Source organism: Prosopis cineraria, unplaced genomic scaffold, assembly GCF_029017545.1.
Source record: "Prosopis cineraria cultivar Desert tree isolate PC_DT_omini unplaced genomic scaffold, ASM2901754v1 PC1582, whole genome shotgun sequence".
In the NCBI taxonomy this organism is placed as follows: Eukaryota; Viridiplantae; Streptophyta; class Magnoliopsida; order Fabales; family Fabaceae; genus Prosopis; species Prosopis cineraria.
In genome coordinates, this window is record NW_026556907.1 from 10,755 (window position 1) to 23,340 (window position 12,586).

Consider the following 12,586-nt stretch of genomic DNA (forward strand, 5'->3'; position numbering starts at 1 on the left):
CATTGGCCATATATCAATTTTTTTTTTTAAATTTTGACAACACAAGCTAAGAATGCCTCCACTTTCGTTTCCTTTCTTCATCAGCTCCGTCTCTTCATTCCCTCGTTCCTTCTCTGTTCCTTCCCACGCTTCCTCTTCAAGTAGCCATGCTATTCAAATTTCATCACATAACAGGTTACCGCCTATTTATTTATTTATTTATTTGTGTTTTTTATCCTTTTATTTTCTCTTATTTGATCAGTTCTTAAACTTTTCTAATGCATTTTTTTGCGAAGGGCCTCAAATTTAATTTCACCGCACACCATACACGCATATGTAGTTGGCTTGCTTCTTGCTTTGGTGGAAATAAAGTACCAAGGATCCATCAACAACCCTTTCCATGACCACCCTTCCATCATGCCGCTTTTCCTCATCACACAATTTGTCTACGTCATTTCCCTCTTCACCTTTCAATTTGATCGACTCAATGAACGCTCACGCGATTTTAACATTGTGGTTTGCCATGTTTTTGGAACTCTGGCCTGCCAGCTGCTCCTCGTCTCTCCAGTCAAGTGGTTCCTCGTCAACGCGTCTTCGCTGGTACTGGTCGTGGCTACATTCTTGTGTTACAGTTATCTCTTGCGTCTCCTCAACAATGCTTCCCAAACACAAAGGTTGGAGATTGATCGCAATGGAGATGGACAGGCTACTGAGATGGTGGATGTGGAAGTTGAAGTGACTTCCTCTTCTTGATTTTGCATCCAAAAGAGAATAACAATAAAGTCATGTAGTACCATTTCTTGGTAGGTAACACTTGTTTGTAGCGTGGCATATATACCTCTGTAACGAACAGGGGGTTTTTATTGTGTGGACTAGTCGATCAGGGGTTCATAAGTGAATGGAATTCAGCAATGGTCCGATTGGGTCGAAAAAGGCCTAGCTAGTGGTTTTTTTTTTTTAAATTGATATTTCGTAGTAAAAAAATAATCGTCCAGATAGACCCTCACGCCCACCAGACTTGTCAATCTCCAATTTGCTCTCGATCAACCAAAGAACTAATGTGGCAGAAATAACTAACAAAATTATGGATTCAAATCCTATAAGAATTTTATTAGTTGGCAATCTATAAATGCTCTTCGAATTTGAAGACATACTTTGAACTTAATAAGCTTTGGAACCCAATTTACATAAACTTTTTATTTAAAAAAATTATGGTAAAAACTAAATATGGTAAACGTTGAATGCTCAAGATTTATTAAGCTTTTGTTTGGGATAGAAAGGAAATAGAAAAGAGAGAAAACTAGAGGAAAAAGACTTTTTTCTACCTTTGCTTTTTTTTTTCCCGCCTTATTTTTCTTTATAGAATGGGACAACTAAAGGAAAAATTTTATGCGAGGAAGGGAGAAGAGACTTGATGTAGATCAATACTAAAAACTGTAAGTTGTATTGCCAATTTTGAATCTTCACCCCTTAGTGACTTGTTAGGGTACAGAATCAAGTTCTATTTACTTCTATTTTTCTCTCATAGTCTTCTCTCTTTCCTATTTCCCTCTCATTTCATTTCAAAAGAAAGGTAAGGAATCTTTCCAATACTAAAATAAACTAATTCAAGGCTATAAATACAAATAATGACCGCTTTTCAATCTTGTTGGACAAGACATTGACTTGTTCTAATCATTTTAAGTTTATAAATACTAATGTAAGGTTGAGAAAAACATCTTCCGCTTTAGAAAACTTGCTTTTTTAAGTTCATCGCTTGATAACTTGAAGCACAAGTTCTTTCATTATATTGTTTGCAATTAACAGAAAGCAGTTGGATTCAAAAGGAAGAGAAACAATAACAGGATTGAAGAGAAGCAGAAAGAAGTAATCCATGTCAGGGCAAAAAGAGGTCAAGCTACTGATAGTCACAGTTTAGCAGAACGGGTACAAGTTCAAAAATCAAACCCCCTTACATATAAATATATAAAGCCACTCAGATTTGAGATAATTCTTGTTTTTTTTTTTAACATTAAATTTCAGGTGAGAAGAGAGAAGATCAATGAAAAGCTAAGATGCTTGCAGGACTTGGTTCCAGGATGTTACAAGGTTAATTGATCAGAACGGTCTTTGATGTTATGTTTGTTCAGCATAGTCGTTGATGTCATTTTTATGAATTTGCAGGCAATGGGAATGGCAGTTATGTTAGATGTGATCATAAACTACGTTCTGTCACTACAGCAACAGATTGAGGTGATTATGATGATGGTGGTATTATTCATTATTTTTCCCATTTTGGTTATCAAATATTTCCTGACTTGCTGATATTTAAATTTCTCATTCTTTTCTTAAAAAGTTTCTCTCCATAAAGCTCTCAGCGGCAAGCATGTGTTTTGATTTCAACACCTACGAGATGAATACCATCCAAACCATGCAGGTACACTTTAATGTCACCTGTGTTCTGTGCTTGTTTGACATGCGTTTCATATATAAATATATATATATTAGTTTTTCTACACACGCTCATGAGAGGCTTGTGTGTTGCAGAGAAGTCCTAGCACAGATGGAATCCAAGGGATGGAAATGATGGAAGGAGAAGGTTATGGAGGCTTTGCTTATTGGAACCCTACATGGCCACTTCAGTAAGAAGAAGAAGAAGGAGAAGAGAAAGTCTTTGTTTCTGTTGAAAGCATCCCTTTTTTCATACACATAAATTAGTAGGATTACTGTAAGATGAAACTCCAAAGCAAATATTAATGAAAGCATTACAGGTACTAGTGAGCTATACTTGTTAGGAATGGGGAGTGGTCGCCCTAATACGTGTTCAAGCTCTGAAATGTACTTTTCATATTCATGAATTTATAATTAAAAAGTGGGCAAGTTCATCTTAGAACTCTCTGAATGATAGTGACAGTCTACTGCAGCAGCATTTTTTACTGCAATTAAGTTAATGAAATATGGTTCACAATAAGAGAAGGCTTAACAAATAAGCCAAATATAAGAGTCCAATTTGCAGAAACAGATACTACACAGACAAGTCCCATTAATTTGCCAAGCCCATATTACTGACATTGACAAATGGAGATGAAATATCTATGTGTCCACAAATCTACAATGTCGGTGGTCATGACCTGGGTTCACTGAAATTGAGTTAGATCTATGATAGTTAGTAACATATTGGGATGTGATTCGTGTAATGTCATAGATCAAGTATGTCGGATTAAATAAACAAAGAAGAGAGTGAAAAGGGATCGTACAATGGATTGTTCATCAAAAATTGGATGGACCAACGTCTTTAAATGCTAAAGACAGCTTCAACAGATTGAGATGCTTCATAAAGATACAACAAACAAGAAAATGTCATGCAGCATATGGATTTTGCGCGTGGGACAGCAAGACCACCTCAGTGTTATATGTCCATGAATGCATATAATAATAGGAAAAGTACATCCAACCCCCTTTCAAGAGAATTAATTATAGATAAGGATCAACAAGAAGTCTCATTCAAAAAAAAAAGTCATGTTCCCATTTTAATAACTATTCTTTTCGCATTAATCTTTATTTGTGATTAATTCTCCTAAGAGGGAGTTAACTATGATTTTGCCTATAATAATTATTTTGACAAGTTGATAAGTATGAACAATAATACTGATCTTAGTTGTTACTTGGCAAGAGAATCTGCTACTTCATCCCGCTCAATCTTCTCTTATTGAACTTAAGTTTACATCACTTGCCTTCTCATTTCATCATTTCCATTATGGATTTTCTGGATTATAAGAAATCTGTAGCTGGAAGTCGATCATATGGATAACTCACACAATGACTATATACTCTAGAGATCATTTTTGTTAAGAAGTTATGATTTCTTTGAATATTCTCAAAGGAAAGATGAATTTAAGTTTAATGTATCAAACCAAACCACGTTAGCATTTCATCTATCTACCAAAAAAAAAAAAAACACTTTAAAAAATTTTAAAGTTTTAACCTGTGTAGCTTTTTTTTCTTTTACTCTCAAAGAGTGCTTTTCACTTTCAAAAAGCCCAAAATTCTTTGGGTATCAAAGTTTAGCCAAAACAACTTTCTAGAAAGTGCATTTGGGAAAATAGAAGTGCATTTGGGAAAATAGGCGAATCATTTTGACAAACTAACTTTTTTTAAAAAAATATATTCAAATATAAATTTTATTATAATAATAACTTACTTTTATTTAGTGTTTTAAAAATCAAACCGAACAGTTCTTGGTTGAATCGGTTGTAACAACTCTTGTTATAATAATCAACCAGTTGAATTAGGAACCAACTCTTGGTCCTGTTAGGTTGAGCCTTCAAAACTGGGGAGTCGGTCAATGATTGAAAAAACTGGTTAAAAACCAAACCAATTCTCTTAAAAATCAGATTGAATTATTTAAAAATATAAAAAAGTTAATTTAAAAATTAATTAAAGCAAAAAAAGTCAAAAATAATTAATATTAATCATGTATTCATTAACAATATATCATTTTATCAAGCATTTATTAATATTTTTAAAAAAAATAAATATTTGCATATATTTTTTACTTAATTATGATATATAAATTAAAAATATATTAATTTAATGTTAATCGATTCAACTACAGTTGAATCAATTAACCGTGAACCAGTGGTTAGTCTGGTTCAATGATTAATTCAATTTTTAAAACCTTATTTTTATTAAATAAACTTTTAACAAGTTGACTTTTAACTCTTGAAAAACCAAAAGGGCCAAAATTTAGTTCTCTTTTGTATCATTTTAATTATTTTTTATTTTGTCCATGGCTTTTTGTTCAGTAACAATGTAACATTTCTAGCTTAGAAAGTTGAGATTTGATAAGGAAGCTGGGTACCGGGCAAAAAAGGGGTGATGGTTTTAATAATTTAAAATTATTACTAACTAGTTGATGTGAAGTTTGAAAAATAAAAAATTATAATATTTATGGCTTATGAAGAATACGGTTTATAATACCATGCAAGGGCCGAGATAGAGAAACACACACAAGAACGTGGATTGAAAAGTGCTTCTCATCATAGGATTCCACATTGTCGCTTGGTGTTTCAAGGTTGTTTGGTTAGTTTTGATTGACCAGTAGTTATGACTTTTGACTGTTTTCTCAAAATATCTCAACGAGATGGCAACGTCGAAGCGACATTTCAAAAAGATTTCTCAATTCGCATCACTCAAATTTCAATCTTTCCTCCTTAGATAAACAAATACCCTTATCCAGTTAACGCTGTCTAATAAAAGCACAACTTTACTAATTTTATTACAAATTGAATGTAGTGAAAGGGGATAATCTTTTTATAACATAATAAATTAATATTTAAATTTTTATTAAAAGAAATATTATATTTAAAGTTCAGTTGTGTCTAAAATAATATTGTCTTTAATAAAAAAAACGTGTGTAATAAAGAAAACAAGTACATTATTAAAAATGGAGAGTAATTGCTCGGAAATGATGGAGAAAACAAGTCTATCATTACATAACAGTTTTATTTTGAAACTCTAACATGTGTGCATGCAAGAGTAGCATAAAAATATTAAATCTTAATTCATAATTTTAAAGCTTAAGTTTATAAGTAATTTTCTTTTACTACATATTAATTATTAAACTTATATCAGTTCAAATTCACTTACATTTGTACAAACGAACATAAATTGTTGCTGGATTTTCTTCTAAAGAGTAAGTAATGCAGCACAAATTTATTTGGCAGTAAGCAAGCATGCTTCAGCATTGGTTTTGCTATGCCTTGATTTGAATGCGTAATGCTATGTGCCCCTCAGAGATGCACCGTAAAAGTTCTAAGCCGGTTTTATTCTTTTGGTCTAATGATATAATCTTGAATTTAAACAAGACCCTGTTGCTCTTCACTCATGTTTGACTGACCGGTGCGCTAAAAAAATCCAATTTTCCTGTTTCCCAACTACCAAATAGACGACAGATGCCTTCATTTAAACACACCTTTGCGAGTTGAGATTTTGGGGCTCTGATCAGCAAACTCAGAAAATGGAAGAAGATCATGGAGGGACAGGGAAGAAGGTGATGGTGGCCATAGATGAAAGTGATGACAGTTACTATGCACTCATTTGGTTGCTCAAAACTCTCAAGGAATCACTACGAAGCAAGCCCGTTTTACTCTTCATGGTTCAGCCTGCAATTGATAGCAACTACATTTTTTCAGCTTCCCTTGGCTCTGCTCGCCTCTACTCTTTACTTTCACCCAGTTGAGTTCTACAAAATTCCATCCACTTATTACTGTCATGGATTCTTCTCCTTTCTTTGTGTTTGTTCTTGTTTTTCTTGGTTGCTTTCTTGCTGATGAACCTGTGTTCTGCTAAACATGTAGGACCAGATTTTGTGAACTCATTCAAGGAGAATCAGGAAAAGCTTGCACTGGCTCTGTTGGAGAGAGCCAAGAGTATTTGTGCTAGTCATGGGGTACCTTATTATTATTATTTTTTTTTAATAATTCTTTGGGAATCTCTGAATTTATTTTTCTGAAATCTGAACCATGTCTATACACTCGAGAGCTGTTTTGTTTGATTAACAGAACTTTTCCCTTTCCATCTATTAGTATGGGGAAGAAGTGGACTCTAAAAATATTACTAATTGAATTTGAAGGAAAAAGAAAAAATAAAATCAGACTGTATCCATTGTTTTAACATGAACTCTAAAATGGGTTTCATGAAGGGTTAGAGATGTGTTGGCATAGAGGTTTTAAGCATGTTGAAGTACAACTGGATTGTGTGGAAGCGATTAATCTCCTTACTAGAGACCAGCATTTTCATCACTTTTTCTATCAGTTTTATATATAGGGAAAACAATGGTATAGAGACTAGTTTAACTAGGAAAGCTCATGACTTTAGCTCTGATTTTTGTATTTATTATCATTCCCCACCTCTTTAGTTGGAGGCGACAATTGATAAAAGATAATTGGTGTCTGTTTTTATTTCGTTCCTCTTATAATTATTTTTTCTTCCATTAGTGCATGAAAGTATTTCAGTTTTCATTAAAAAAAAAAAACAAGAAGAAGAAGGCTAAAAGAAAGTGATGATGAGAGATGGTTTATTTATGAGTACAGGTGGATGCAGAGATCTGTAGAGAGGAAGGTGATCCAAGAACGGCCTTATGTGATGCAGTAGTAAAGCATAATATTGATTTGCTTGTGTTGGGAGAGCGTGAGCTTGGAACAATAAAAAGGTATTTGATTCTTGTCCCATGCTCAATCTACATGAATCTTTTTTGTAAAAAAAATGAAAGCTAATGTCTTAGATTTTGATTTTATACAAAATTACATGGCACTAACAGCATGATGTTCATGCAGGGCTCTTATAGGAAGTGTGGGAAACTACTGTGTCCAAAATGCCAAATGCCCTGTCCTTGTGGTGAAGAAACCAGAGTAGTATTTTATATCTGCCACATTAACAGTGCAATATTAGCAGGAAACTTCTGGCTTTTGGTTGACTTGATCTTGTGATATTGTAATATGTACATCAGTACATAGTCATCTTGGATCTTATCATCCGGCTCTGGAAAGAGTGACAAAGATGAAAGTGTGTGCCTGGTTTTCTATCAACCAAAAATCAGTCTGTTAAAAGTTTATTTAACAAAAATTAATTTAGTAAAAGTTAGGTGCTGTAACAAAATTTCTATTTGAATGTATTTTTTTAAAAGTCAATTTAATAAATTGAACTTTATTTGGATATTATATGATGAAAAGTATATTTAAAAGTAATAAAAATGTATACATAATATAAAACTTGAAATATCTAAATTATAGAAAAAATATATATCTACATATTTTTATATCTTGTTTCAATTTTGAATTAGTTCTCTATAGTTTATTTTAAATTAGGCTTTTGTAACTTGAAAAGTAATTTTGTTTTGGTATTGATTGAAACCCATGGGGATTAATATATCTAATGGATCAAACAATAAGGTTTTAATTAAAACAAAATAGATTATAGGGACTTAATTCATAATTGATAAAATTATAAGATGGCACAGAAACCTCTCTCTAAACAAAGTTCTCTGTTTATTCTCTAATTTGATAATCGTACAAAGGAAATGACACGACTATTTATACTAAACCTTAGATCCAAAGACTTAAATGTTGAAAAAGGAGTTTCAGCTATTACATGAGCTATTACATGTGTTTATTACCCTATGAAAGTTATAAAGAATTATGGCATTCAAGGTTATCAATGGAGGAGTTACATTCAAGCATTCAAGGTTATCAATGGAGGAGTTACGTTCAGGCTTCTATTTCATCTTCCTTGTGTTCAGTGAAACTCGCCCTCAAGTCAAATTCAGCATTATCATTAATGTAAGGGGATAGATCAGCAACATTGAAGGTGGCAGACACTCCATAAGATCCAGGAAATTTCACCTTATAAGCATTATTGTTGATCTTTTACACAATCTTGAATGAACCAACAGCTCTTGGGGACAACTTGGCGTTTGACTGTTTAGGAAATCGTTCCTTTTATAGATATATCCAAACCAAGTCTCCTATCTTAAAAGTTTGCTATTTTCGATGCTTGTCACATTGAGCCTTGTATCTCAAATTCTGCTTTTGGATTCGCTCGCGGACTTGCTCATGCAACTTCTTAATTTTCTTAGCCTTATGGTCAACATCAGAGCTATATTGCTGTTTATCAAATGAAGGGGTCAAGTTTAGCGGACTAAGGGGATGAGTTCCATAAACAATTTGAACCGAACACTTTTCATTTGCTTGGTTGATAAAATTATTGTAAGCAAATTCAACTTGAGCAAGAATGAGATCCCACTGCTTCAAATTCTTCCCAGCGAAACTGCGAAGAAGATTACCAAGAAGCCTGTTTATATCTTTAGTTTGACCTTCTATCTGAGGATGACTAGTGCTGCTAAACTGGAGCTTAGTTCCCATCTTGTTCTATAGCGTCCGCTAAAAGTAGTGGAGAAACTTCACATCATAGTCAGAAGTGATAGTCTTGGGAATGCTGTGCAGATGCATAATCTCCTTAAAGTATAAGTTTGCTACTTGAACAACATCATTAGTCTTCTGACATGAAATGAAATGGGCCATTTTTTAGAAATGATCCACAATTATTATGACAGAATCTTTTTGCCTCTGAGTTTGTGGTAAACCCAAAACAAAATCCATAGTCACATCTTCCCAAGGTGCTTTTAGAATTGGCAAAAACATGTATAATCCAGTATTTTGACCCTTGAATTTGGCCAAGTGACAAATTCTGCATCTCTGTGTATGCCTGTTGACATCTTGTTCAAGTTAAGGCCAGTAAAAGTTCTCCTTGACTAGGCCAACTATTTCATCCCTTCTGAAATGTCCAGCTAATCTATCATCATGTACTTCCCAAATTATGGCTTCTCTCAAGGAACCTTGTGGAATACATAGGGTTTTGCCTCGAAATAGAAACCCGTCGTGTTTGTAGAATTGGTGGAAAGGTTGATTTACAGTTACTTCTCACACTCCTCAAAAATTAGGATCATCCTGATACAACTCTTTAACAAGGTCAAACCCAACAATTTTAATTTACAGTGTTGTGAGTAGCACATGTCGACGGCTAAGAGTATCAACAATGGAGTTTAAAGTTTTAGCCTTATGCTTGATAAGGAATGGATAAGATTGCAAGAGTTCACTCCAATGCATGTCAATAGCTGATCTTCTACTGAGAATTCAAATACTTGAGAGCCTCATGATCAGAAAAAAAAGTATGAATTCTTTATTCAAGAGAGAATGACTTTAATGTTGGAGAGCTCGAACAATGGCATAAAATTCTTTGTCATAGGTAGAATACCTAAGCTTGGCATCATTAAGCTTCTCACTGAAAAAGACAATGGGATGGCCTTCCTGGCTTAAGACAGTATTAATGTCGGTGTTAAAAGTATCATAACTAATTTCAAACACTTGGTCAAAATTAGGAAGAGCTAAGACTGGAGCTTTGATTAACTTCTTCTTAAGCTCTTCAAAGCTTTTCTGAACTTGCTCTGTCTACTAAAATTTCTCTCTTTTAGTGCAATCTGTAAGTAGTTTGGCAATAAAGCTAAAATTATGGATGAACCTCCTATAGAGAGAAGCTAATCCGTGGAAGCTTCGAACCTCCTGGATATATTTTAGAATTGGCTAGCTATCAATGGCTACAATTTTGCTTGGATTAACTCGAACATCCTCTACGATAATAATGTAACCTAAGAACACAACTTCACTAGTGAGGAAGGTGCACTTCTTGAGATTTGCATAAAGCTTTTATTCACGCAAGGCTTGCAAAACTTGTTGCAAGTGATCTAAATGTTCTTCTTGACTCTTGCTGTAAATAAGAATATCGTCAAAATACACAACAACAAATTTGCTAATGAAGGGTCTCAATACTTGATTTATCAGGAGCATAAATGTGCTAAGGGCATTTGTTAACCCAAAAGGCATCACATTCCATTCATATAAGCCATCTTTATTCTTGAAAGCGATCTTCCACTCATCTCCTAGTAGAATTCTGATTTAGTGGTGCCCACTATGAAGGTCAAGTTTGGAGAAGGTAGTGGCACCATACAACTGGTCTAGCATATCATCAAGCCGAGATATCAAAAACTGATACCTAATAGTGATCTTGTTGATGGCTCGGTAGTCAACGCACATTCTCTAACTCCCATCCTTCTTAGGTACTAGAAGAATAGGTACAGTACAAGGGCTAATACTTTCTCAAACCAACCCTTTCTTCAATAACTCTTCAACTTGCCGTTGGACTTCAGCATGTTCCTGGGGACTTATCCTATAAGCAAGCTTATTAGGAATGACTACTCCTGGAATGAAGTCAATGGCGTGCTGTATGTCTCACATAGGAGGTAACCTTGGTGGTATCTCATCAGATATTACATTTGGAAATTCTGACAGTATCAGAATGACTCCTGGTGGATTGGTTAACTTATTGTTCACCTTAAGCACCAGAATAAAGCTCATCATTTAGGCTTTAGACTTCATCACCTTGAATTCCTCCTTAGTCATCAAAAACACCAATGGCTTAGAGGCGCTAGATTCCCTCAAAGATTGGCTAATCTCACTGAGCGGTAGAGGTGCCAGTATGAACTTGACACCATCTTTCGTAAAAGAATAGGTGTTTGGTCACCTGTTATGCATAGCATGTCGATCATATTACCATGGACTCCCTAAGAGAAGGGGGCATGCATCCATAGGAACAACATCACATAAAACTTCATCACAATATCAGTTCCCAATAGAAAAGATCACAAGGCATTGTTTAAAAACTTTTACCTCATTCCCCTTATTGAGCCAGTAAAGCTTGTAAGGTTACGGATGATCTTGTGGTAACTTTAATTTTTTCACCATGTAGTCAGATACTACATTTTCACAACTTCTACTATCAATGATGACATTACAATAGGCTGTGCAATGAGTGATGTTGCGTCATAGCTAAGGTTCTTCTTTGACTATAATTGTATGCAAACTTTATCTAACCACCAATGCTTCTCCCTGATCAGCAAGCGTGACCTCCTCGTCATATATGGGATCAGTGTCGTAGAACTCAATATCCCCCTTATCTTCTTTAAGTGCTTCATACTTTGGTCCTTCCCTAATGGTGACAACCCTCTAAGTAGTACAGTTCGTAGTAATATGGCCAAATTCTTGGCATTTAAAGCATTTGATTGCTTTAGAGCTAGATTCCTTGGTAGCATTGGGTGGTGGTTTGCGCATAGCAGTAGATTGTGGCTTGCTTGAGGAGTTGGTTTACTAAAATTTTACCTTACAGGATTTTGGATAACCCTTAGAGGAAGAAGGTTAGAAAGAGGACCTCTTAGGTGTTTGCTTCTCAACACGCATGGTTAGACGGATGACATCATCCAAGGTCCAATACTGCTGAAGCTGGAATGGAAGACTAATATCTATGTTTAAGCCTGCAAGGTACTGGGCTATTGTTTGCTCCTCCTTCTCCTGCATGTCACACTTCATCATGAGTTGTTCAAATTTCTTAGTATATTCTTTTATAGATAAAGATCTCTGTTAAAGATTTTGTAGCTGGATAAAATTATCCTAGTGGTAATGATCTGGTAGAAATTTTTTAGTGACTTGGCGTTTCATTTTCTCTCAAGTCTCAATCTTGCACTTTTCCTCATGTTCTCGCTTTCGTCTGAGGTTTTTCTACCAAATGGAAGCATGTTTCTTGAATTTGAGGGCGACAATCTTGACTTTCTATACATCTGGAATCTCTTTATATTCAAATACTAGTTCAACAGTCTGAAGCCAGTCTAAAAAATAGTCTTGCTAGAGTTTTCTCTCGAATTCAGGAATGGCTACCTTGATATCATTGGGGCAAAATTGTTATTGTCGTGGATGACGGCAGTTGTCAATGGATGATGAACTACTATTTCCTGAATCTCCCTTTAAGTTTTCTCTGTTATTGTTTAATAGAGTTCGCTGCATTTTCACAATGGCTTCCAACTCTCATATCCTATGTCTCATCTCTTCCGTCTCAACCTCGTGCACATGCCTACGTCTTGGAGGCATTTTGATAAGTATCAAGGCCAGGGATATTGGAAAGATTGAGGTATAAAATGGAAACCTTGAAAGGATATAGGGGTAGAATGGGACTTTTGGAAAGT

At 34.7% G+C, this 12,586-nt stretch overlaps 2 protein-coding genes across 2 annotated transcripts; both read left to right on the forward strand.

The window, feature by feature from the left end:
• The first annotated feature begins 396 nt into the window (after positions 1-396).
• Positions 397-2,639, forward strand: LOC129300423 (transcription factor BEE 3-like). The gene is made up of 6 exons (XM_054938992.1): positions 397-714; positions 1,786-1,905; positions 2,002-2,067; positions 2,143-2,211; positions 2,315-2,395; positions 2,506-2,639. Exons 1-6 carry the CDS (start codon positions 397-399, stop codon positions 2,602-2,604), a joined length of 753 nt encoding a protein of 250 aa, XP_054794967.1. The 3' UTR covers positions 2,605-2,639.
• A 3,291-nt stretch (positions 2,640-5,930) lies between these two features.
• Positions 5,931-8,523, forward strand: LOC129300424 (universal stress protein A-like protein). Its single transcript, XM_054938993.1, has 4 exons — positions 5,931-6,194; positions 6,318-6,409; positions 7,053-7,171; positions 7,296-8,523. Exons 1-4 carry the CDS (start codon positions 5,978-5,980, stop codon positions 7,372-7,374), a joined length of 507 nt encoding a protein of 168 aa, XP_054794968.1. The 5' UTR covers positions 5,931-5,977; the 3' UTR covers positions 7,375-8,523.
• Positions 8,524-12,586: the final 4,063 nt, after the last annotated feature.

Excerpts from the sequence above, each read along its gene's own strand:
- LOC129300423 (XM_054938992.1), top strand. The coding sequence starts at position 397 with ATGCCGCTTTTCCTCATCACACAATTTGTCTACGTCATTTCCCTCTTC. Across the intron at positions 1,906-2,001 it reads GTCACAGTTTAGCAGAACGG|GTGAGAAGAGAGAAGATCAA; the intron begins GTACAAGTTCAA and ends ATTAAATTTCAG. Across the intron at positions 2,212-2,314 it reads CACTACAGCAACAGATTGAG|TTTCTCTCCATAAAGCTCTC; the intron begins GTGATTATGATG and ends TTTCTTAAAAAG.
- LOC129300424 (XM_054938993.1), top strand. The coding sequence starts at position 5,978 with ATGGAAGAAGATCATGGAGGGACAGGGAAGAAGGTGATGGTGGCCATA. Across the intron at positions 6,195-6,317 it reads CTACTCTTTACTTTCACCCA|GACCAGATTTTGTGAACTCA; the intron begins GTTGAGTTCTAC and ends CTAAACATGTAG. Across the intron at positions 7,172-7,295 it reads GAGCTTGGAACAATAAAAAG|GGCTCTTATAGGAAGTGTGG; the intron begins GTATTTGATTCT and ends ATGTTCATGCAG.